This window comes from Pseudochaenichthys georgianus, unplaced genomic scaffold (genome assembly GCF_902827115.2).
Source record: "Pseudochaenichthys georgianus unplaced genomic scaffold, fPseGeo1.2 scaffold_558_arrow_ctg1, whole genome shotgun sequence".
In the NCBI taxonomy this organism is placed as follows: domain Eukaryota; kingdom Metazoa; phylum Chordata; class Actinopteri; order Perciformes; family Channichthyidae; genus Pseudochaenichthys; species Pseudochaenichthys georgianus.
The window spans coordinates 68,163-90,630 of NW_027263119.1; the positions used below are offsets into that span (position 1 = coordinate 68,163).

General features: G+C 41.9%; 1 protein-coding gene across 2 annotated transcripts; it reads right to left on the reverse strand.

The window, feature by feature from the left end:
- Positions 1-643: 643 nt before the first annotated feature.
- On the reverse strand, positions 644-22,052 carry LOC117443236 (hydroxycarboxylic acid receptor 2-like). 2 transcript variants are annotated; one of them, XM_034079194.2, is made up of 5 exons: positions 21,856-22,052; positions 20,298-20,891; positions 8,278-8,445; positions 5,380-5,526; positions 644-2,003 (listed from the first exon to the last, which is right to left on the reverse strand). In XM_034079194.2, the coding sequence occupies exons 2-5, from the start codon at positions 20,688-20,690 to the stop codon at positions 1,650-1,652; spliced, it is 1,062 nt and encodes a 353-aa protein (XP_033935085.1). In that variant the 5' UTR covers positions 20,691-20,891; positions 21,856-22,052; the 3' UTR covers positions 644-1,649. The 2 variants fall into 2 exon arrangements, with proteins under 2 accessions (XP_033935085.1, XP_033935086.1); XM_034079195.2 differs by lacking the exon at positions 21,856-22,052 and adding an exon at positions 21,797-21,814.
- Between the last annotated feature and the right edge of the window lie 416 nt (positions 22,053-22,468).

Genomic DNA, 22,468 nt, shown 5'->3' on the forward strand with positions numbered 1-22,468 from the left:
TTTCGGTGAGGTTCGCGTTCTCTTTCCCCGATTCAACATATAACAGACCTCTGGCTTTTAGCTTTCAGCCTTGGTCTGTTATTTAACCCCAGTTTTAAACGGCGACCCGAGCTAAAATATCGAGTTTCCAGGTTTTGTCGTGCAGGAATAAAACCTCGCAACCCACAAACTGCACCGTCTCCACGCCACTCAGTAATAAGCTACCTGTAGATCCACGCCAAACTGCTCTATTTACGTTACGCAGGACTTTCTGTCTACCTGGCGATCAACGTTCACGTTTTGTATACAACTTTCCTAACATAGAAAAATATGCATTGTATATTCCATTTAAACTTTAAAAACACTGTGAAATGCCTACAGACAATCCTAAAGTTTTAGCATATCCAATTACAGACAGTTGATTTTCATAGCAGGCGTCTGCATACCTTATTTTGTGCAGGGCCCTGCTGATTGTCTGAGATGTTTGAAAGCGTTTGTTCCCGACCCATTCCGGTCGTCCGGATTCTTCCACAGCTTTGTTTATCAGGCACGTCGAGTCACCATTTGATAGAGATTTTGAGGGATAACTCGTCCGCTTTCCAAATCTCCGCGCGTCCCTAACAAGCTGGTTATCATACAGGAAGGAATCCAGAGCATACAAGTATCCGTTAAAAACAATAATCTATTTTAATGGTAATATAACAATGCAATACAATCAATACATTACCATACAAAGCCATATCATATCATATGCGTAATGTCAGGAGTATGCTTACTCCTGGCCCTTGTTCACGGGCTGCCACGACCTTCCGGTCCGGGCGGCGCGAGGAGAGAGAGACAGAACAAAAAGCTGGATAGGCTTTCATACCAACAGATACAGGAAGGGGTGGAGTTTACTCAACCTCCACACACACACACACACACCCCCCCCCCCACATTCCAGAGACCTCAGATGTGTCTTAAAGGATATTTATTTGCTTCCAAAGATAACACAAATATTTCTCTCATATCTCCAACTTCTGGTTACACAGAATATAAAGTAATTAAACCCACACATATACTATTCAAGATATGTAGACTTCCCTGAAACATGACATGCTAGAGATCTTAAGCAGAATATACTCTTCCCCCACATAGCACCATGTCCTGCATGCCTACACCTCCCCCACAGAGCAATACAACCCTGTTTACTCTAAACAGCCCTTGTTTAGAGCCATTTTAGTCCTCACCTTTATGTAAGGATAAAACAGAGAAATCAATAAAAAACACAAACACAAGTATTGTTTGAACAGTATTCACTTAACTGCTACTATTGATAATTACCAGAGAAACTCAAGGGACCTCTTTTAATATCTGGAAATTGCAACAAGACTTTCTGCCATTTCAAATGTAACACACTTCTTAAATATCACATGCTGCAACACACACACACACACACACACACACACACACACACACACACACACACACAAAAAGCCATTGACCTCCAGATCAAGGGACAGGAAGTGGTAAAGCGCTGCCTCATGTCTTGTTGGGACTCATTCCTGAACCTCTCTTATTGACGGTGTATTTCTACACTGCTTCCCCTCCTCTTCCCCCGATGGACTTCAGCTAAAGGTTCTTTATTGTGTCATACGAACATAGCTACAGTGTAGTTATGCCCGTAATTCTTAGGCCCTGATGGTCTTCAGCTCCTGCTGGACGGTGCTCTGAGTCCCCGTGGTGGAGGATGACTGCGCCTCCTCTTCCCCCCTGCAGCAGCGCAGGCTCCTGGGCAGCGAGTCGCAGAGAGCCCTCCGGAAGGTGGAGCTGGAGAACACGTAGACCACGGGGTCCAGAGCAGAGTTCAGGAAGTTCATCCCCAGAGACACGATGGTAATCTGGGTGAAGGAGTAGAAGGAGGCGCAGTCCCAGGGTCTGAAGGAGGTGATGAACCAGAGGCCGATGGTGGAGAGGGTGGTGGGCAGGAAACACAGCGTGAAGACCAGCACGATGGCCACACACACACGCATCGCCTTACGCACCTAGTAAGGAGTAACATTAAAGCTTTATTAGTACTGCACTTTGCATACACCAGAATCGAAAAATGTGTACAAAAAACATGTTAAAATATTCAGAAAAAAGCAGAAAATTGAAAAAATTATATTTAAAACGTTACACACAAATGTCCAATATACACACACACACACACACACACACACACACACACACCCATACACACAAACCCGGTAATGTTGAGTACCCAAACGTTTTATGATGGAAATGTAGAGTAGGGTCTCCATAGAACTGCATGCTGCTAACCTGCATATGTTGGGACATTTAAAAAAGGTTCACACTGCTGGACTAGAAGGGATAGAAGGAGGTAAAAGGTCCATCCATCCATCCATCTTCTCCGCTTGTATCCGCGATCTCGTTCTTTCGGTCATGACCCATCCTTCATGACCATAGGTGAGGGTAGGAACGGAAATGGCCCGGTAGACAGAGAGCTTTGCCTTCTGGATCAGCTCCCTTTTCGTCACAACGGTGCGGTAAAGCGACTGCAGTACCGCTCCCGCTGCTCCGATTCTCCGGCCCATCTCACGCTCCATTGTTCCCTCACTCGAGAACAAGACCCCGAGATACTTGAACTCCTTCACTTGGGGTAAGGACTCATTCCCTACTTGGAGTGGACAGTCCATCGGTTTCCTGCTGAGAACCATCGCCTCAGATTTGGAGGTGCTGATCCTCATCCCAGCCGCTTCACACTCGGTTGCGAACCGATCCAGTGAGTGCTGAAGGTCGCAGACCGATGAAGCCATTAGAACCACATCATCTGCAGAAAGCAGCGGTGCAATCCTTAGTCCACCGAACTGCAGACCCCCTCCCCCACGACTACGCCTCCAAATCCTATCCATGTATATTACAAACAGGATTGGTGACAAAGCGCAGCCCTGGCGGAGGCCAACCCTCACCGGAAATGGGTCCGACTTCCTGCCGAGGACCCGGACACAGCTCTCGCTTCGGGAGCACAGAGATTGGATGGCCCTGAGTAGAGACCCCCTCCCCCCATACTCCCGCAGCACCTCCCACAGTAACTCCCTGGGAACTCGGTCATACGCCTTCTCCAAGTCTACAAAACACATGTAGACCGGATAAGCGTACTCCCAGGCCCCCTCCAGGATCCTTGAGAGTAAACAGCTGATCCGTTGTTCCACAACCAGGACGGAATCCGCATTGTTCCTCCTCAATCTGAGGTTCGACAATCGGCCTGACCCTCCTTTCGAGTACCTTGGAGTAAACTTTCCCGGGGAGGCTGAGTAGTGTGATGCCTCTGTAATTGGCACACACCCTCTGAACCACCACCCCGGTCTGCCACTCCTTCGGTAATGTTTCCGACTTCCACGCAACGTTGATGAGACGTGTCAACCATGACAGTCCCTCAACACCCAGAGCCTTCAGCATTTCCGGGCGGATCTCATCCCCCCCCGGGGCTTTGCCACTGTGGAGTTGTTTGACGACCTCAGTGACCTCCCCCCGGGAGATTGGTGTTGATCCCCCGTCATACTCCAGCTCTGCCTCTAACATAGAGGGCGGAGTTGTCGGGTTCAGGAGTTCCTCAAAGTGTTCCTTCCAACACCCTAACACTCCATCAGTTGAGGTCAATAACGTCCCATCCTTACTGTACACAGCTTGGATGGTTCCCTGCTTCCCCCTCCTGAGGTGTCGGACAGTTTTCCAGAACAACTTTGGTGCCGCCCGAAAGTCCTTCTCCATGTCTTCTCCGAACTTCTCCCACACCCGCTGCTTTGCCTCGGCCACGGATGAGGCAGCTGCCCTTCAGGCCTGCCGGTACCTTGCAACTGCCTCGGGAGTCCCCCGGGATAACAAATCCCTGAAGGCCTCCTTCTTCAGTCAGACGGCTTCCCTGACCACCGGTGTCCACCAGGACGTTCGAGGGTTACCGCCCCTTGAGGCACCTAGGACCTTGAGACCACAGCTCCCCGCTTCGGCAATAGAGGCTTTGAACACCGACCACTCTGGTTCAATGTCCCCAAACTCCACAGGAATGCCCGAAAAGCTCCGCCGGAGGTGTGAGTTGAAGGCCTCCTGAACTTGGGCCTCCTCCAGACGTTCCCAGTTCACCCGAACTACACGTTTGGGCTTACCAGGTCTATCCAGAGGCTTCCCCCGCCACTCGACCCAACTCACCACCAGATGGTGATCAGTTGACAACTCCGCCCCTCTCTTTACCCGAGTGTCCAAAACATACGGCCACAGGTCCGATGATACGATAACGAAATCGATCATGGACCTTCTGCCTAGGGTGCTCTGGTACCACGTACACTTATGAGCATCCTTATGTTCGAACATGGTGTTTGTTATGGCCAATCCATGACTAGCACAGAAGTCCAGTAACAAACCACCACTCCGGTTCAGATCAGGGGGGCCGTTCCTCCCAATCACGCCCCTCCAAGTGTCTCCATCATTGCCCACATGTGCGCTGAAGTCTCCCAGTAAGATTAAAGAGTCCCCTTCAGGAGCCCCATACAGGACTCTTTCCAGGGTCTCCAAGAAGGCCGAATACTCTGAACTGCTGTTGGGTGCATAAGCACACACAACAGTCAGAGTTTTCCCCATAACCGGCAGGCGTAGGGAGGCGACCCTCTCGTCCACTGGGGTAAACTCCAACAACGAAGCACCTAACCGGGGACTTGTGAGTATCCCCACACCCGCCCGGCGCCTCACACCTTGGGCAACTCCGGAGAAGAATAGAGTCCAACCCCTATCCAGAAGTAAGGTTCCAGAGCCGACGCTGTGCGTAGAGGTGAGCCCAACCAGATCCAACTGGTACCGCTCCACCTCCCGCACAAGCTCCGGCTCCTTCCCCCCCAGAGAGGTGACGTTCCACGTCCCCAAAGCCAGCTTCTGTCACCCGGGTCTGGTCCGTCGAGACCCCCCACTTTCACTGCCACCCTTCTGGCAGCACACCCGACCCCATCGCTGTTTCCCATAGGTGGTGGGCCCGCGGGACGGAGAAGCGGAGGTGTTGCCCACGTTGCCTTTTCAGGCTGGGCCCGGCCGGGCTCCGTGGCAAGCCCGGCCACCAGACGCTCGCCGACGAGTCCTCCTTCTGGGCCTGGCTCCAGAAGGGGAGCCCGGGCTTCCTCCGGGCCGGGTATCCTCACTTCTTGTTTTTTCTTTCATGAGGTCTTTTGAACCAATCTTAGTCTGGCCCCTTGCCTGAGACCAATTTGCCATGGGAGACCCTACCAGGAACACAAGGTTCCAGACAACACAGCCCCCAGTTTCATCAGGGCACACAAACCTCTCTACCACGGTGAGGTGCTGGTTGTTCAGAGAGGTAAAAGGTATGATAGATAAATCCCTCTCTGTGAAATAAAGGAAAGAACAAAGACAAACCTTCTCCGGGTTCCCGATCTGTCGTCCTCGCAGGAAGCTGTGGATCCTGACGGAGCAGAAGAGCAAGATGGCGGCCGGCAGGAAGAACTCCAGAACCGTCAGGATGCGGTGCATCTTCAGCAATATGAGGATGGAGCGAGACGCCTCCTAACAGGACGTGAAGAAGAAGCACATCCTTTACTCAAGTAGAAGTACACATCCTGTACTCAAGTAGAGATACTCGTGTTTAAAAATACTCTGGTAAAAGTAGAAGTACTGACTAAACTTCTTTACTCAAGTCAAAGTAAAGAGGCTTTGAAGTGTACTTCAGTAGAAAGTACCCATAACTAGCAGCTGCTTTAAAGAGTACCTGACCTCCCTTTATATTAATAGAACAATAATGTCGTTGTTAGCTAATGAATGTTTCCATGCTGAACAACGGCAACATGACAACGTTTCCATTGGTCCCTCTTCTTTAGAGAAGACCAGGAAGTGATGGATACACGGATCGTGTTCCAATCAATAGGCACGCAATGACTCTACAGAGTAATGATCACGCACCAACACACATTCAGACTAAAGGAACCAGCTGTTTGGAATATGAGAGAAGTAGAAAGTACAGGTATTTGAGTTCAACATGAGAGAAGTAGAAAGTACAGGTATTTGGGTTCAACATGTAAGAAGTAGAAAGTACAGGTATTTGAGTTCAACATGTAAGAAGTAGAAAGTACAGGTATTTGGGTTCAACATGTAAGAAGTAGAAAGTACAGGTATTTGAGTTCAACATGAGAGAAGTAGAAAGTACAGGTATTTGAGTTCAACATGTGAGAAGTAGAAAGTACAGGTATTTGTGTTCAACATGTAAGAAGTAGAAAGTAAAGGTATTTGGGTTCAACATGAGAGAAGTAGAAAGTACAGGTATTTGAGTTCAACGTGTGAGAAGTAGAAAGTACAGGTATTTGTGTTCAACATGTAAGAAGTAGAAAGTACATGTATTTGAGTTCAACATGTAAGAAGGAGAAGGTACAGGTATTTGTGTTCAACATGTAAGAAGTAGAAAGTACAGGTATTTGAGTTCAAAATGTAAGAAGTAGAAAGTACAGGTATTTGAGTTCAACATGTAAGAAGTAGAAAGTACAGGTATTTGGGTTCAACATGTAAGAAGTAGAAAGTACAGGTATTTGAGTTCAAAATGTGAGAAGTAGAAAGTACAAGTATTTGGGTTCAACATGTAAGAAGTAGAAAGTACAGGTATTTGGGTTCAACATGTAAGAAGTAGAAGGTACAGGTATTTGGGTTCAACATGAGAGAAGTAGAAAGTACAGGTATTTGGGTTCAACATGTAAGAAGTAGAAAGTACAGGTATTTGAGTTCAACATGTAAGAAGTAGAAAGTACAGGTATTTGTGTTCAACATGTAAGAAGTAGAAAGTACAGGTATTTGTGTTCAACATGTAAGAAGTAGAAAATACAGGTATTTGAGTTCAACATGTAAGAAGTAGAAAGTACAGGTATTTGGGTTCAACATGTAAGAAGTAGAAAGTACAGGTATTTGAGTTCAACATGTAAGAAGTAGAAAGTACAGGTATTTGGGTTCAACATGTAAGAAGTAGAAAGTACAGGTATTTGGGTTCAACATGAGAGAAGTAGAAAGTACAGGTATTTGAGTTCAAAATGTAAGAAGTAGAAAGTACAGGTATTTGAGTTCTACATGTGAGAAGTAGAAAGTACAGGTATTTGTGTTCAACATGTAAGAAGTAGAAAGTACAGGTATTTGAGTTCAACATGTAAGAAGGAGAAAGTACAGGTATTTGTGTTCAACATGAGAGAAGTAGAAAGTACAGGTATTTGAGTTCAAAATGTAAGAAGTAGAAAGTACAGGTATTTGAGTTCAACAAGTAAGAAGTAGAAAGTACAGGTATTTGAGTTCAACATGTAAGAAGTAGAAAGTACAGGTATTTGTGTTCAACATGTAAGAAGTAGAAAGTACAGGTATTTGAGTTCAACATGTAAGAAGTAGAAAGTACAGGTATTTGGGTTCAACATGTAAGAAGTAGGAAGTACAGGTATTTGGGTTCAACATGTAAGAAGTAGAAAGTACAGGTATTTGAGTTCAACATGTAAGAAGTAGAAAGTACAGGTATTTGGGTTCAACATGAGAGAAGTAGAAAGTACAGGTATTTGGGTTCAACATGTAAGAAGTAGAAAGTACAGGTATTTGTGTTCAACATGTAAGAAGTAGAAAGTACAGGTATTTGAGTTCAACATGTAAGAAGTAGAAAGTACAGGTATTTGGGTTCAACATGTAAGAAGTAGAAAGTACAGGTGTTTGGGTTCAACATGTAAGAACTAGAAAGTACAGGTATTTGAGTTCAACATGTAAGAAGTAGAAAGTACAGGTATTTGGGTTCAACATGAGAGAAGTAGAAAGTACAGGTATTTGGGTTCAACATGAGAGAAGTAGAAAGTACAGGTATTTGAGTTCAAAATGTAAGAACTAGAAAGTACAGGTATTTGAGTTCTACATGTGAGAAGTAGAAAGTACAGGTATTTGAGTTCAACAAGTAAGAAGTAGAAAGTACAGGTATTTGAGTTCAACATGTAAGAAGTAGAAAGTACAGGTATTTGAGTTCAACATGTGAGAAGTAGAAAGTACAGGTATTTGGGTTCAACATGAGAGAAGTAGAAAGTACAGGTATTTGGGTTCAAAATGTAAGAAGTAGAACGTACAGGTATTTGTGTTCAACATGTAAGAAGTAGAAAGTACAGGTATTTGTATTCAAAATGTAAGAAGTCAAAGTAAAAAGTCGTCAGAAAAATAAGTAGTGGCGTAAAGTACTGATACCAGAAAGATGTACTTAAGTGCAGTAACAAAGTATTTGTTCTCCACTACTTCCACCTCTGCTAGCAGGTCTCTCACCTTGTAGGAGGTGAAGAAAAAGCACTGCGAGCGATGGCCGCGCCTCTTGATGTGGTTGAAGGCCAGCATGGGAACACGGGGGCCGATCACCAGAAACCACACGACCAGAGACACGAACGCAGCCTGACGCCTCGTCATGAGGTTCACCCGGTGGTGAGGGTGGACCACCTGCAGTGAGAGCTAACGTTAGCATTCTGGCACCATTTTAGGATGAAAACACACAAGAAATGATATTCTTCGTACAGAAATCACGAGAGAATTCATTATTTTGAGACCAATTTTGAGATTTGTCTCTCTTTGCAACTCTTTTGAAACACAGAGTGTTAACGTTAGCTAAACCCTGTCAACACACGACTGTTGGCGGTAGATGTGATCCCCTCACCTTGAAGTAGCGGTAGATGTTATCCCCTCACCTTGAAGTAGCAACACATCCTCACTCCCAGGTCGGTCGGTCTATGTTGACGTTATGTCAAGTCCCCTGTGTCGGCTTTTTTCAACGCAAGGGGGGGGACCTTAGAGTACATTTTCAACGCAAGGGGAGGGGGCCCTTAGCGTCCATTTTCAGCTTTCCGGGATGTCCATATGCTTCTATGGACGCTCATGGAAGCACGGCATTCGTTTGTGTCGACTGCCCTTAAAGGCAATGTGAGCATCCATTCTCATTGGATAACGGAGAATTGTACACCCGGAAGTAAGTATTCCCCTTACTGACGATTGATGTTACAGTGATATCTGCACCACTCATCGCCTAAAAAACACCAGAGTATCCTTGTTAATTACACAACATTGATTGGTTTAAATTGTGTGCAATGCTTTTGTATTTTTCCCCTTCGATTCGGAGAAACAAATCTTTTTTCTGAGTAAAGGACGGCAGAAGACACTACACTACCCAGAATCCCCAGCTATCGTTTGGACAACACCATGTGCTCTGTTTGATATCACGTGATCTTCAAATTTCTCCCTGCAGAAAAAAAAACATGGCCGAACTTCGTTTTATTCTCGGTGTAAAATGTCTATTTCAAAGTTAGTTTGGCCATTAAAATGCGTTTTGATGTCATTTGATGCGAGAAATATGAGTTGTTATTTCAGATTATGTGTGCAGTGGATGTACATGATCTTTAGTTTGCTAGTTATTATGAAGATTACGTCAGGAAATTGCGTCCATAACGTTTTCATTGTTACCAAGGTGGTTGCTAGGGACGCTGCTATCGATATTATTTCTGTTATGTTGTGTAACTGTTTAATGGTGTTATCTTTATTGCTACCCCCTTCCCCGTCAATGTATAGTGTTGGTCCACAGCGCAAACTTATTAGTCTAAAGATACGTTATTTTCTCCTGTGCAATTCCAGTCTCACATCTCACAGCACATCGTCATTAATAAATACCGGAAACAGACCGAAAACATTTAAAAAAAATAAAATAATACTTTATTCCGAGTGTTCTTGCTTTTCTCTTTGGAGATCATCACATACCGGCATTGTAATACACGGTTCGGCTGCATTAAATATTACATATCTGCCGTAGGTCTGTATTTATAGAGCCCTGATGAGAAGACAAACATGAGGAACTGAAAACGTGACGTGGATCATAAATATATCAGCCATTAAACAACATCTTACATTTCTTTTCACACAATACGTCTCCTTGCAGTATCAACACTAGTTCAGCTCACTTTTATATTTGATCCAGTTGGTAGATAGGCTGTATTTACACCATAACGGTGCACAGCTGATATAAAGGGACACCTGGTGGTTAAAACATGTTATTGAATTTCATTATTTTTATTATTAGATATTAATAGGATCCCTATAAAGTATATTCTTTACTCGTTATTCTCTACTAATAGTTAATTAAAGACTGTATATAATGACTATTTTGCACATCCCTTTCAAGATTTCATGATTTTCTAAGGTTTATTGACATATTATATAGGCCTACACAACTGTGGTGTAGTTCTGCACTGAATGAAAAACTTGGGTTGCAGGTTCCTCAACAGTGCATTACAAGACATCTATCAATATTTGTGCATACCTCCAGCAATGTTAACTATGTTGAAGCACTTATTTTAACTGATATTATACATAATGTATTATACTCTTATAAGATGTATGTAGATATTTCATCTCCGGCCTTGTCAGGTATTGAACAATCAATAAATAAAGAACACATAATTGTTAAATATAAAACACAGAATTTGTGTGATTATACTAAATGATTTACAAATAAACACCACTGCATATTTACAACTGTTACACATGCTGATGTAACGCAAATGTTCCAACTTGGGATCAATAAAGTATATCTTATCTTAAGCTGATCGAGAGACATTGACTCCTGACTAGTGTTGCACGGTGTACCGATACTTGAAAGGTATACCGCGATACTCTGCCGTTAAAAACGTTACGATTCCTCCGTTTCATTAGTATCGGTACTTTAAGAATGACGGGGGAAAGTACTCGGGTGAGAAAGCGCCGCTTTAATAAGAGCCGTGTGTGTTCAGCGATCTGCTTCCACTCCCTGCACTGCAGCCGTGCCTGCAGTCCCTCCCTCTCAAGCACGCTCAAGTCCCTCCCCTCTCTCGTGCACGCGCTAGCTGCCAGAGCATGTGAGAAAACGAGAAGCATGGCTGCGAGTGGGAGTGCAACTGCCGCTGCGCCTCGGCTTGTTGACAGAAAAGACGCCAGAAGCTACATTTGGAAGTATTTTAGCGATATCTCTGACAGTGAGGGCAAGCCTACGGACACCACAAGGCCTGTCTGTAAGAAATGTATTAATTTTATTTAATACGAATTCTTGTCATTTATTTTATTTATTGTTATCATTGTTTAAAAGTTGGTGTTATGGTTATGGTTCTGGTGTGAAATAAAGCACAATAATTACATTTAAGACTGTTTCCCTCTTTTTAAGAAAAGTATCGAGGTGTCAGTATGAGAGGATGACAGCGCGTCTAATTTTGATGTGGCCCAAGAGCCAATCACAATAATACCTGCGATGCAGTGAACCAATCACCTTTGAGGGGGGGGGGACCTATCGTTGATTAAACACTATCTAGTGTTTCCCCTACCATTGTCTTGGAGGGGCAACACACTCTCACTCCCTAAGCGTCCAATAGCGACGTTTGGTCAGTGTCCGTGGCGTCCAATTGTGACGCTCCTAGGCTCCTTCAGCGTCATAAAGGGACGCAAATAGCTTTCAACTGATTGCAATGTATTCCCATCTGCGGCGGGATTTGACGCTCATGGAAGCACGGCATTCGTTTATGTCGGCTGCCCTTAAAGGTAATGTGAGCGTCCATTCCCAGGAGTAAAGGATGGCAGAAGACACTACACTACCCAGAATCCCCAGCTATCGTTTGGACTACACCATGTGCTCTTGACAAACCCCGTGATAGTCCTCAAGCTCTGTGATTGGAGAGTGTGCTCCGAGGGTTAAGCCGATTCTCGAACAGCACTTGAAATGGGATGGAACCACGGCAGACTGTCCAAAACTGGATTTGAACGGGTCCACCGCGTCCCCCCTCCCCCACCCCGTCCCCAGAACTACACATGCTGGCTATTCTGTTTCGCAACATGTTCTCTATGGCACGTCTCTACTGGGAGTTGTAGTTTTAAAAGACGTTTTCGTATTTCCCATAATAAGAAGTTGCCAGTATTAAACTGTGTACATCCCTGGAGGTTTAGGGGACAGGAAACACTCACATTTAAAACATATAATTAATAAATGGGTGAAAATGGCTTGTGCCCATAATGGGCAGTATTAATATATATACCCACATGCCAGCTAAGGTCAGAAGAGCTTTATTTAACAGCTGGTCTTATGTGTGTGACCCCTGTGATAACATTACATTACATTAATTGATAAGCCTGAAACATGTACTTGTCAAGGTTCAGAGGCACATTGTGCAAATATGGCAGTAGCCATCGATCAGCTTAAGATAAGATATACTTTATTGACACCAAGTTGGAACATTTGCGTTACATCAGCATGTGTAACAGTTAAATATGCAGTTGTGTTTATTTGTAAATCATTTAGTATAATCACACAAATTCTGTGTTCTTTATTTATTGATTGTTCAATACCTGACAAGGCCGGAGATGAAATATCTACATACATCTTATTAGAGTATAATACATTATGTATAATATCAGTTAAAATAAGTGCTTCAACATAGTTAACATTGCTGGAGGTATGCACACATATTGATAGATGTCTTGTAATGCACTATTGAGGAACCTGCAACCAAAGTTTTTCATTCAGTGCAGAACTACACCACAGTTGTGTAGGCCTATATGATATGTCAATAAACCTTAGAAAATCTTGAAATCTTGAAAGGGATGTGCAAAATAGTCATTATATACAGTCTTTAATGAACTATTAGTAGAGAATAACGAGTAATGAATATACTTTATAGGGATCGTATTAATATCTAATAATAAAAATATTGAAATTCAATAACATGCTTTAACCACCAGGTGTCCCTTTATATCAGCTGTGCACCTTTATGGTGTAAATACAGCCTATCTACCAATTGGATCAAATATAAAAGTGAGCCGAATTAGTATTGATACTGCAAGGAGACATTATTGTGTGAAAAGAAATGTAAGATGTTGTTTAATGGCTGATATATTTATGATCCACGTCACGTTTTCAGTTCCTCATGTTTGTCTTCTCATCAGGGCTCTATAAATACAGAACTACGGCAGATATGTAATATGTAATGCAGCCGAACCGTGTATTACAATGCCGTTATGTGATGACTTTCAAAGAGAAAAGCAAGCACACTCCGAATAAGGTATTATTATTATTATTATTTTGGTCTGTTTCCGGTATTTGTTAATGACGATGTGCTCTGAGATGTGAGACTGGAATTGCACAGGGGGGAAATAACATAGGCTATCTTTAGATGCGGATTTTGTTAAACTAATATGTTTAGGCTGTGGACCAACACTATACATTGACGGGGAAGGGGGTAGTAATAAAGATAACACCATTAAACAGTTACACAACATAACAGAAATAATATCGATAGCAGCGTCCCTAGCAACCACCTTGGTAACAATGAAAACGTCGCGATTTCCTGAAGTAATCTTCGTAATAACTAGCAACCTAAAGATCATGTACATCCACTGCACACATAATCTGAAATAACAACTCATATTTCTCGCATCAAATGACATCAAAACGCATTTTAATGGCCAAACTAACTTTAAAATAGGCATTTTACACCGAGAATAAAACGAAGGTCGGCCATGTTTTCTTTTTCTGCAGGGAGAAATTTGAAGATCACGTGACATAGACGCCAGCCATCGGAATGAATGGTGAAAAAAACGGGGTTTGTCAAACAGAGCACATGGTGTAGGCCAAACGATAGCTGGGGATTCTGGGTAGTGTAGTGTCTTCTGCCATCCTTTACTCAGAAAACATATTTGTTTCTCCGAATCGAAGGGGAAAAATACAAAAGCATTGCACACAATTTAAACCAATCAATGTTGTGTAATCAACAAGGATAATCTGGTGTTTTTTAGTCGATGAGTAGTGCAGATATCACTGTAAAATCAATCGACAGTAAGAGGAGTACTTACTTCCGGGTGTAAAATTCTCCGTTATCCAATGGGAATGGATGCTCACATTGCCTTTAAGGGCAGCCGACACAAACGAATGCCGTGCTTCCATGAGCGTCAAATCCCGACGCAGATGGGAATACATTGCAATCAGTTGAAAGCTATTTGCGTCCCTTTATGACGCTGAAGGAGCCTAGGAGCGTCACAATTGGACGCCACGGACACTGACCAAACGTCGCTATTGGACGCTTAGGGAGTGAGAGTGTGTTGGGAGGGGCGCTGCGCCCCGCCAACGGAGCCCCGCCAACGGAGCCCCGCGCCCCCCCCCTGAAATTCAAGGTGTTTAAAAAAAAATATATATATATTATTTTATTTTTTTAAATATGTAGCACTAAATTGCAAATAATCTATGACTACTGTCACTTTTCACATTGAACATGTGCTCTTTTATTAAATAAACTAAACGCTTTCATTTTAAGTTGTGAGTTTAGTGTTTTTGACCCTAAGAAACACTGATGCATTAATAAATAACAATAATCCACAGCGCCTCTCTCTGCTCCAGCGGATTTAAAGAATATATATCCCAATGCCACAAAAATGCATCAGTGACGTGGTTGAAATCTTGTCTCCAGAAAACAAAAAACTGAAACAAGCGGTATGTGTGTTTGATGTGGCTCTTTGCAGTAACAGAGAAAGAATGTGGCTCTTAACCTCTGACTGGTTGGCCACCCCTGAATTAATGTAATGTAATGTTATCAATGAACAACAGGGGTCACAGACATAAGACCAGCTGTTACATAAAGCTCTTCTGACCTTAGCTGGCATGTGTGTATATATATTAATGCTGCCCATTATGGGCACAAGCAATTTTCACCCATTTATTAATTATATGTTTTAAATGTGAGTGTTTCCTGTCCCCTAAACCTCCAGGGATGTACACAGTTTAATACTGGCAACTTCTTATTATGGGAAATACGAAAACGTCTTTTAAAACTGCAACTCCCAGTAGAGACGTGCCATAGAGAACATGTTGCGAAACAGAATAGCCAGCATGTGTAGTTCTGGGGATGGGGTGGGGGAGGGGGGACGCGGTGGACCCGTTCAAATCCAGTTTTGGACAGTCTGCCGTGGTTCCATCCCATTTCAAGTGCTGTTCGAGGCTCGGTAACCCTCGGAGCACACTCTCCAATCACAGATCTTGAGGACTATCACGGGGTTTGTCAACCAGAGCACATGGTGTAGTCCAAACGATAGCTGGGGATTCTGGGTAGTGTAGTGTCTTCTGCCATCCTTTACTCCGAAAACATATTTGTTTCTCCGAATCGAAGGGGAAAAATACAAAAGCATTGCACACAATTTAAACCAATCAATGTTGTGTAATCAACAAGGACAATCTGGTGTGTTTTAGTCGATGAGTAGTGCAGATATCACTGTAACATCAATCCACAGTAAGGGGAATACTTACTTCCGGGTGTACAATTCTCCGTTATCCAATGAGAATGGACGCTCACATTGCCTTTAAGGGCAGCCGACACAAACGAATGCCGTGCTTCCATGAGCATCCATAGAAGCATACCCAGATAGCAAAATATGATTGAATCAATGTTGAAATATGGTTAGGCAGAAATATTGAATCCATGTTGAAACCCGGACATTGAAATTAAACAGAAAGCGCAAATTGTTTTAATGTTGAATAAACGTTGGACTTTCAACCATAACTGACATATAATCAATGTTGATTCAACCATCATCTAAATAGGAATCTACACGCACATTTTTGGTTGATTTGACATTGAATCAATGTTAGGAATCAACATTGATTCAACCATCATCCAAATGGGAATCTACATATACATTTTAGTTGATTTTATATTGAATCAGTGTTAGGAATCAATATTGATTCAACCATCATCTAAATGTAAAACTTACTTTCAAATATTCAACTTTTCAAAGCATACTGTAACACATTAAGAAAGTGAATGTTTTTCACCAGTGAGTTTTCTGCGTATAGGTCTACATCTTAACAGACCATTAACAAGTGCAACATCAATACTGTACTGAATGAAGTGGTCCAAACTTGTAAACACACACTTCACCATGTATTGTTGGCAGACGGTTGTATTAGCTTGTTCAAAATTACCTTGAATTACCATATTTCCCAAAATGTGTGAAATCAAACTAAAAATGACAGAAAACATGATTTTAATATTCAAATTTATTTTTTTAAAACAGGCAGCAATGCGTCCCTGAGCAAGACTCTTAACCCGTTATTGCTCCCCAAACGCTGTGGAATAAATGCAGAGGACACATCGCATGTGCAAATATACAGTGACACAAGATACCCCCATAAAAAAGAGGGTATGTAAGAACCATTGGTGCAACTCCAAACAAGAACAGCCTGAAGCTTCAAGTCTTCCATGAAGACAGTAAGAACAACAGTCTATTGTCCATGAAAGAACAGTATTGTCTATGAGGCGGTAACCTTTGTACTGTATGCACAAGGAAAACACAGAGTGTGGTGGGGTACCCTAAGTTAGACTTGCGCTTGTTTAACTTGTGTTCATTTCACTTGTGTTCCTTGGGATGCCTCCCTCGCGCTCTGGAGCATAACGAAGCCACTTCTTCACAGTTTCACTGAAGCCATTGTGGGTCAGCTTGCGGTCGAACTGCCGAGCAGCAGCTGAAAGACAAGATTACAAAAATAAGCGTGAGGAAGAGAGAGTGTGTGTATCCCATACAACTTCTGTTATAATAAGAAAAGCACTCTCACTCTGTACAGTAACACAAGCTACAGTCAGCAGCCAGTTTGCTAAAAGACTGGACTGGAAAGAGGAGCAAACGGCTAGCCTGGCTCTATCCAGGTAATAACATTTGCACCCGAGCACCTCTAAAGCTCACCAATTAGGTTGTCTTTTTTTGGTTTATTTCTTATAGCTTCACCATCAGCTGATTCCAACCTAAACTTTTTTGTTAGATTAAGTTCTTGCTTTATTCTTCAACAGGGGATTACAGAGAGACATGAAACAAGGGCAGAAAAGAGACATAAAATGCATTATAGGAGTTGGATTCAAACTCAGTAGTCGGTATTATATGGCTCACAAAGAGCATAATTCTGTTCTGAATCACCATCCGTCACACCTCATTCCCTAAACTTAAGCTAATAAGTAGTTTGCAGAAAATAACAATATTTACAAAATGGCGACATATGTTCACATTGTCAATTTGAAGGAGCAGTGTGCAGGATTTAGTATGTCTAACAATGGTAGGTTCCAACCAATGGATAGCTTGTTCACTCACCCTCCTATCCCAAGTTGTAGGATAATGTATGTTGGCTGCAAAAAACTTGAGGGCCAATCATGTTTCCTCTGTCCATTCTGCGCTACTGTAGACGTGGCAGTGCAACCTAGAGGACAAACAGATCAGAATCAGTAACGGGTTTATTGCCAGGTAGGTTCACATGTACAAGGAATTTGACTAGGTGTCGTGGTGCATACATACAAATAAAAAAATTAAATAAAAAAAAAAGTACACAGATAGCAAACTATATTAAGAACACTGTAATAAAAATAGTAAGATAGCAATAAAATAAAGCAGTATTTTACATCGAAATAGAATGCAATAAATTATAGAATATAAAATATGTGCAGTAAGCAATATTTAAACATTGCATTATTTACCATCCTGTGATCTCCATTATGTAAGAGTAGAGTCTGCATTGTAGCAGAGCTAACTAGCAAGTTAGCCAAACGTTAGTGGTTAGCAGTTTATGCTATGATAGCTGTTGGCTACTGAACATTAACAAACTGGATTCCGCAGTACAAAAGCTGTGAAACTTTACAATAAGATTGGCGACAACGCTGTGACACCCTGCTGCACGTTTATGTATAATCGTCCCGCGTTGGAGACGAGAGGGTGGCGGCAGCACTGCAATAAGCTGTAAGCTAACGTTAGCAGCCACCGATTGTCCCGCCGGTGGGACATCTTGCAAGAAACAGCATCTCGGGACTTCTTAAAATGTAACAACCTATTAATGATGCTTACTTAACGGGAAGAAACTCAGCTAACGGACGATATTAACCATTTTTAACTAAACGAAACACAAGTCTAACAGCTAACGGGGCTAACGCTACTTTAGCACATAACTGGCAAAAGCGATCTTTTTTACTTCATGCTATCTGCACAAACGTATCATATGAAAGCTGAGATTCCACAGATTCCCTTAAAATATATGTCTCATCACTCAAAACTCACTGAACTAGAAGAAGAAACGTAACCTTAAATACAGAATTAAACATTCACAAACTAAGGATTATCTAAATACATGTTTAACTCCATTAAAGTTGCAGGACTCACCAGATCTCAAGTCTTCTGTTCTCTGTTGACGTCCCGATGCCCATATTTAACGTGTAGATGTAAAACTATCCCGATATTAGTCCATAAACTCGTGAGCAGATATACAGACACCTGTAACTCCACAGGAGAGCCGCTCAAACTGACGTGGAAGTTTCAAATTGGATTGAAAGGCGCGGATAGTTCTCATTGGCAGGTTTTTTCGATGACGTTTATATCAACCAATCAGGAGTGTTGTGGACTCATTCCAATCCTGCTTGTGTTGTCTGCCATTGTATGGCTGGATTCCATTTCAAGTGGCGTAGCTTTTTACATACATTTTACGTTTTTTATTTATTTTACAGTTAACTATTTTAATATAGCCTACTATGAAAGCTACTTTATTTACACAAAATCATTTTTGGGTATTTCTGCAATATATTACATTTTTTGTGAAGATGCATACATTTATTTAACATTTAAGAGATGTTTTATAATAAGATTTCTTTTTATTCTACAACAGTACAGAATACAGTTATTTTGTTGTTGTTTTACATTTAGTTACATTAAATATAAGGTTTTACTGCAACAAAAAAAAGACAGTTGCCTTCATTTTACATGCAGTAAAATGATGTGTATTTTATGTGTTTTTACATAGAATTCAAAGTAATTTAACATTCAAGACAATTAAACAATGGAATTATCCTGTAAAAAAACGATAATTTCTCATCAAACCAATTTACAGAATAAAACCTTTATTTAATTTAAATAAAAGTAATTTACTTTTATGGTATTTACACGTAATATAGAAAAACAAGAAAGGTCTGTAAAATAATACAGTACAATAAAAAAAATGTACGGTGTACCACTAGGTTACAATAGGATATTATGGGACATTTGGACTGCTCCACTCCTTGTAGTCTCTGTCCAAAGGTAACTTTTATATGTTTTTGTCATTACGCACAAACTTAAGAAGATTTACACATAATAATAATTTTAAAAAAAATCACAACCCATTGTCCTCAACATATGGTGCTTAATTTAAAATGTGAGGCATGCACACGCGCACGCACACACACACACACGCTCACACACACACACACACACTTTGATTCTGACACACACACCCCAAAAAAAACTCTCTTTCTGAGAGAATGGGAATGTTACTCTTTTACTGTCACTTTATGTCTGGATAAACTCCAGTCCAATGCAATTTTAAAGAGATAGTCATTTTTAAGTAATTAGTGGTTATTATTAAATTTGGCTCTTTTATTGCTACTTTTAACTTTTTAATGGATCCTATGTAAGTAAAGCCTGATAAAAGTGTCAAACTCCCGAAATCCACCAGAATACTGGAAATTACATCTACTCTGTTAAAAATGTCCTGGGGGGACCCCCAGACACCCCGCTTGAGGGCGTGTTCAGTATGTGCCCCCCCCTGGAAAAAGAATCTCCTGTTATCGCACGGTGTGAGGTTGGCAGGTATAGCTGAAGAGCTGATTATCATCCCTAGCTCAATGAATGTTAGGGACCCAAAATAGTGTCGCTACAAAGTACTACCAATAGAATCCAAATGGCCTGAAACGTGCTCCTAATTATTTTTAGGTGGTCAATTTTGGCCTCAACACTTAGTGAATTTTTCAGATTTATGTGGGATATTTCTCCCACCCCCACACACAGACTACACCCCCCCCCCCCCCCCCCCCTACAGAGTACCCCCCTCCCTCCCCCATCGAGGAAAAAAGAAAAGAAAAGGCAAACAGCATAGATTCAACATTGATTCAATGTTGGCATTTCAATCATTAAATTCGACCACAATACAACGTTGATTCAATGACATCTTTTCAACATTTAAGGTTGATCCACCATCAATCTTCAACCTTAACCAAAAATCAACATTTTTGACCATAATTCAACGTTGATTTAACATATTTTGCTATCTGGGTATGGACATCCCGGAAAGCTGAAAACGGACGCTAAGGGCCCCCTCCCCTTGCATTGAAAATGGACGCTAAGGGCCCCCCCCTTGCGTTGGAAAAAGCCGACACAGGGGACTTGACATAACGTCAACATAGGCCGACCTGGGAGTGAGGATGTGTTGGAAGTAGCGGTAGATGTTATCCCCTCACCTTGAAGTAGCGGTAGATGGCCACCACGGTCATCAGTGCGATGCTAGCTGAGCGGTTGGAGAACATCAGGAAGAGGTTGATCCGACACATGGCGTCTCCGAACACCCAGTGACCGACGAGCAGAGCGTGGATCCTCAGAGGCAGACTGACCAGCGCCAGGAAGTCTGCGATCACCAGGTTGAAGAGGAACAGCGTGTTGGGGTTCCACTTCTTCACCTTAAAGCAGAAGATCCACAGGGCAACTGCATTACCCAGAAGCCCCAGGGTGACGTCGATGGTGAGGACGGGGGGCAGGATGAGACCCTCGAGTTGGATCCCGACCGGAGGGCAACCGCCAACGGGGGGCGCGGTTGTGAAGTTCAACATTGTGGTGGCGTTTAGCTCCGTTAGCATCTCGGCTAATTCTATCTTCACTCCAACCCAGATAAACGTTTAGTTAAGAGTTTCCAGAGAGGCGGACAAAGACAGGATTATTTTAGATGATTCTCATAAATAATGTTGTGTTTTTAGAGGTCGGATACGCACACAGGGAGCTGTCGAGATTCAGGGTGTTTGCCAATTCCCCAATTCCCCTTCTCACCTTCCTCCTTTTCTCTGAAAATGAGGAAGACACAGAGAGTACTTGTTAGCGTAAGAACATGAAGTAATGTGACTTCCTGTTCAGATAACATTTTGTACAAAACAGTCTAATGTTAAATAAAGTGGTTTATTACAAGCCATTTGACATTATTCTTAAAGCACATTTTTAAAGACATTAAAGCTTATAATATTTATTTATTTTTGTTTATTTTTCTTATTTTAGTATTTATATATTATTTTTAATATCTTATTTTTATTTTACATCATTGATTTTTGTTAGATATTCTATATTTATGATATTTAATTATTTATTTTTATATTTAGTACACAACTGCACCTGAACATCTCAGCATATGTTTTTTAAATATATATCAATTTAATTAGGTTAAGAATTTTAAAGCTTTTAAAATAATAAAATACATATTATAAATCTTAAAAATATAATTAAAACAGTAAAACATGGTTGATCCCTTTTTCTTCCAAGTGTTATATATATGTTCTTAATTAATTATTCCAAACAATTCCAAAATACACACACACACACACACACACACACATTCAGAAACCCGTTGCCCTCCTTGATGAAATGGTGAGGGACTCATATGTAAAAACAATTACAGAAAAATGACCCAAAAATCTAATGATGGTAATAATAATAATAATAATAATAATAATAATAATAATAATAATAATAATAATAATAATAATAATAATAAAGCTTTATTTGCAGAGCACTTCTCATGCACCAAATTGAAAATGTCAAATAAAAAAATTCAGAAAATCTAAATTAAACTTAATGAATTATTTTTTAATGTACTTTTTTTAATATGTTCTTTTCTTTACATTTTAATAAATATATGGCAAAAATAGTGATACATGTGGCTCATTCATTTATAGGAAATCCCATTTTGAACACGCACCAAGTTAAACACGATATAATGAAGAGTATAATACAGTGTGTGGCCGAAGCAGAACTCACCGTGTGAAGGACTCAGAAGCAGCTCGTTAGCTCACTCTGCGCTTTATGATGAAGGGGTGACTTCCTGTTTCGGACGGACGAGTTTCTGCAGGTTTTTAAACGCTTCCTCTCCGGGTTCAAAAGTACAAACTTTACGGGACGTTTAGAAATCTCAGGATTTACGCTGTTGCTGCGAAAAGAGACGTTTCTGCATGTTGGGGTTTTCACTGACAACACATCCTCACTCCCAGGTCGGCCTATGTTGACGTTATGTCAAGTCCCCTGTGTCTCCACCAGAGAGCTGGTCTCAGTGGAACAGGCTCTCTCAGGAGGACGTCTCCACCAGAGAGCTGGTCTGAGTGGAACAGGCTCTCTCTCAGGGGGACGTCTCCACAGAGAGCTGGTCTGAGTGGAACAGGCTCTCTCTCAGGGGGACGTCTCCACAGAGAGCTGGTCTCAGTGGAACAGGCTCTCTCTCAGGGGGACGTCTCCACCAGAGAGCTGGTCTCAGTGGAACAGGCTCTCTCTCAGGGGGACGTCTCCACCAGAGAGCTGGTCTCAGTGGAACAGGCTCTCCACAGGAGGACGTCTCCACCAGAGACCTGGTCTGAGTGGAACAGGCTCTCCACAGGAG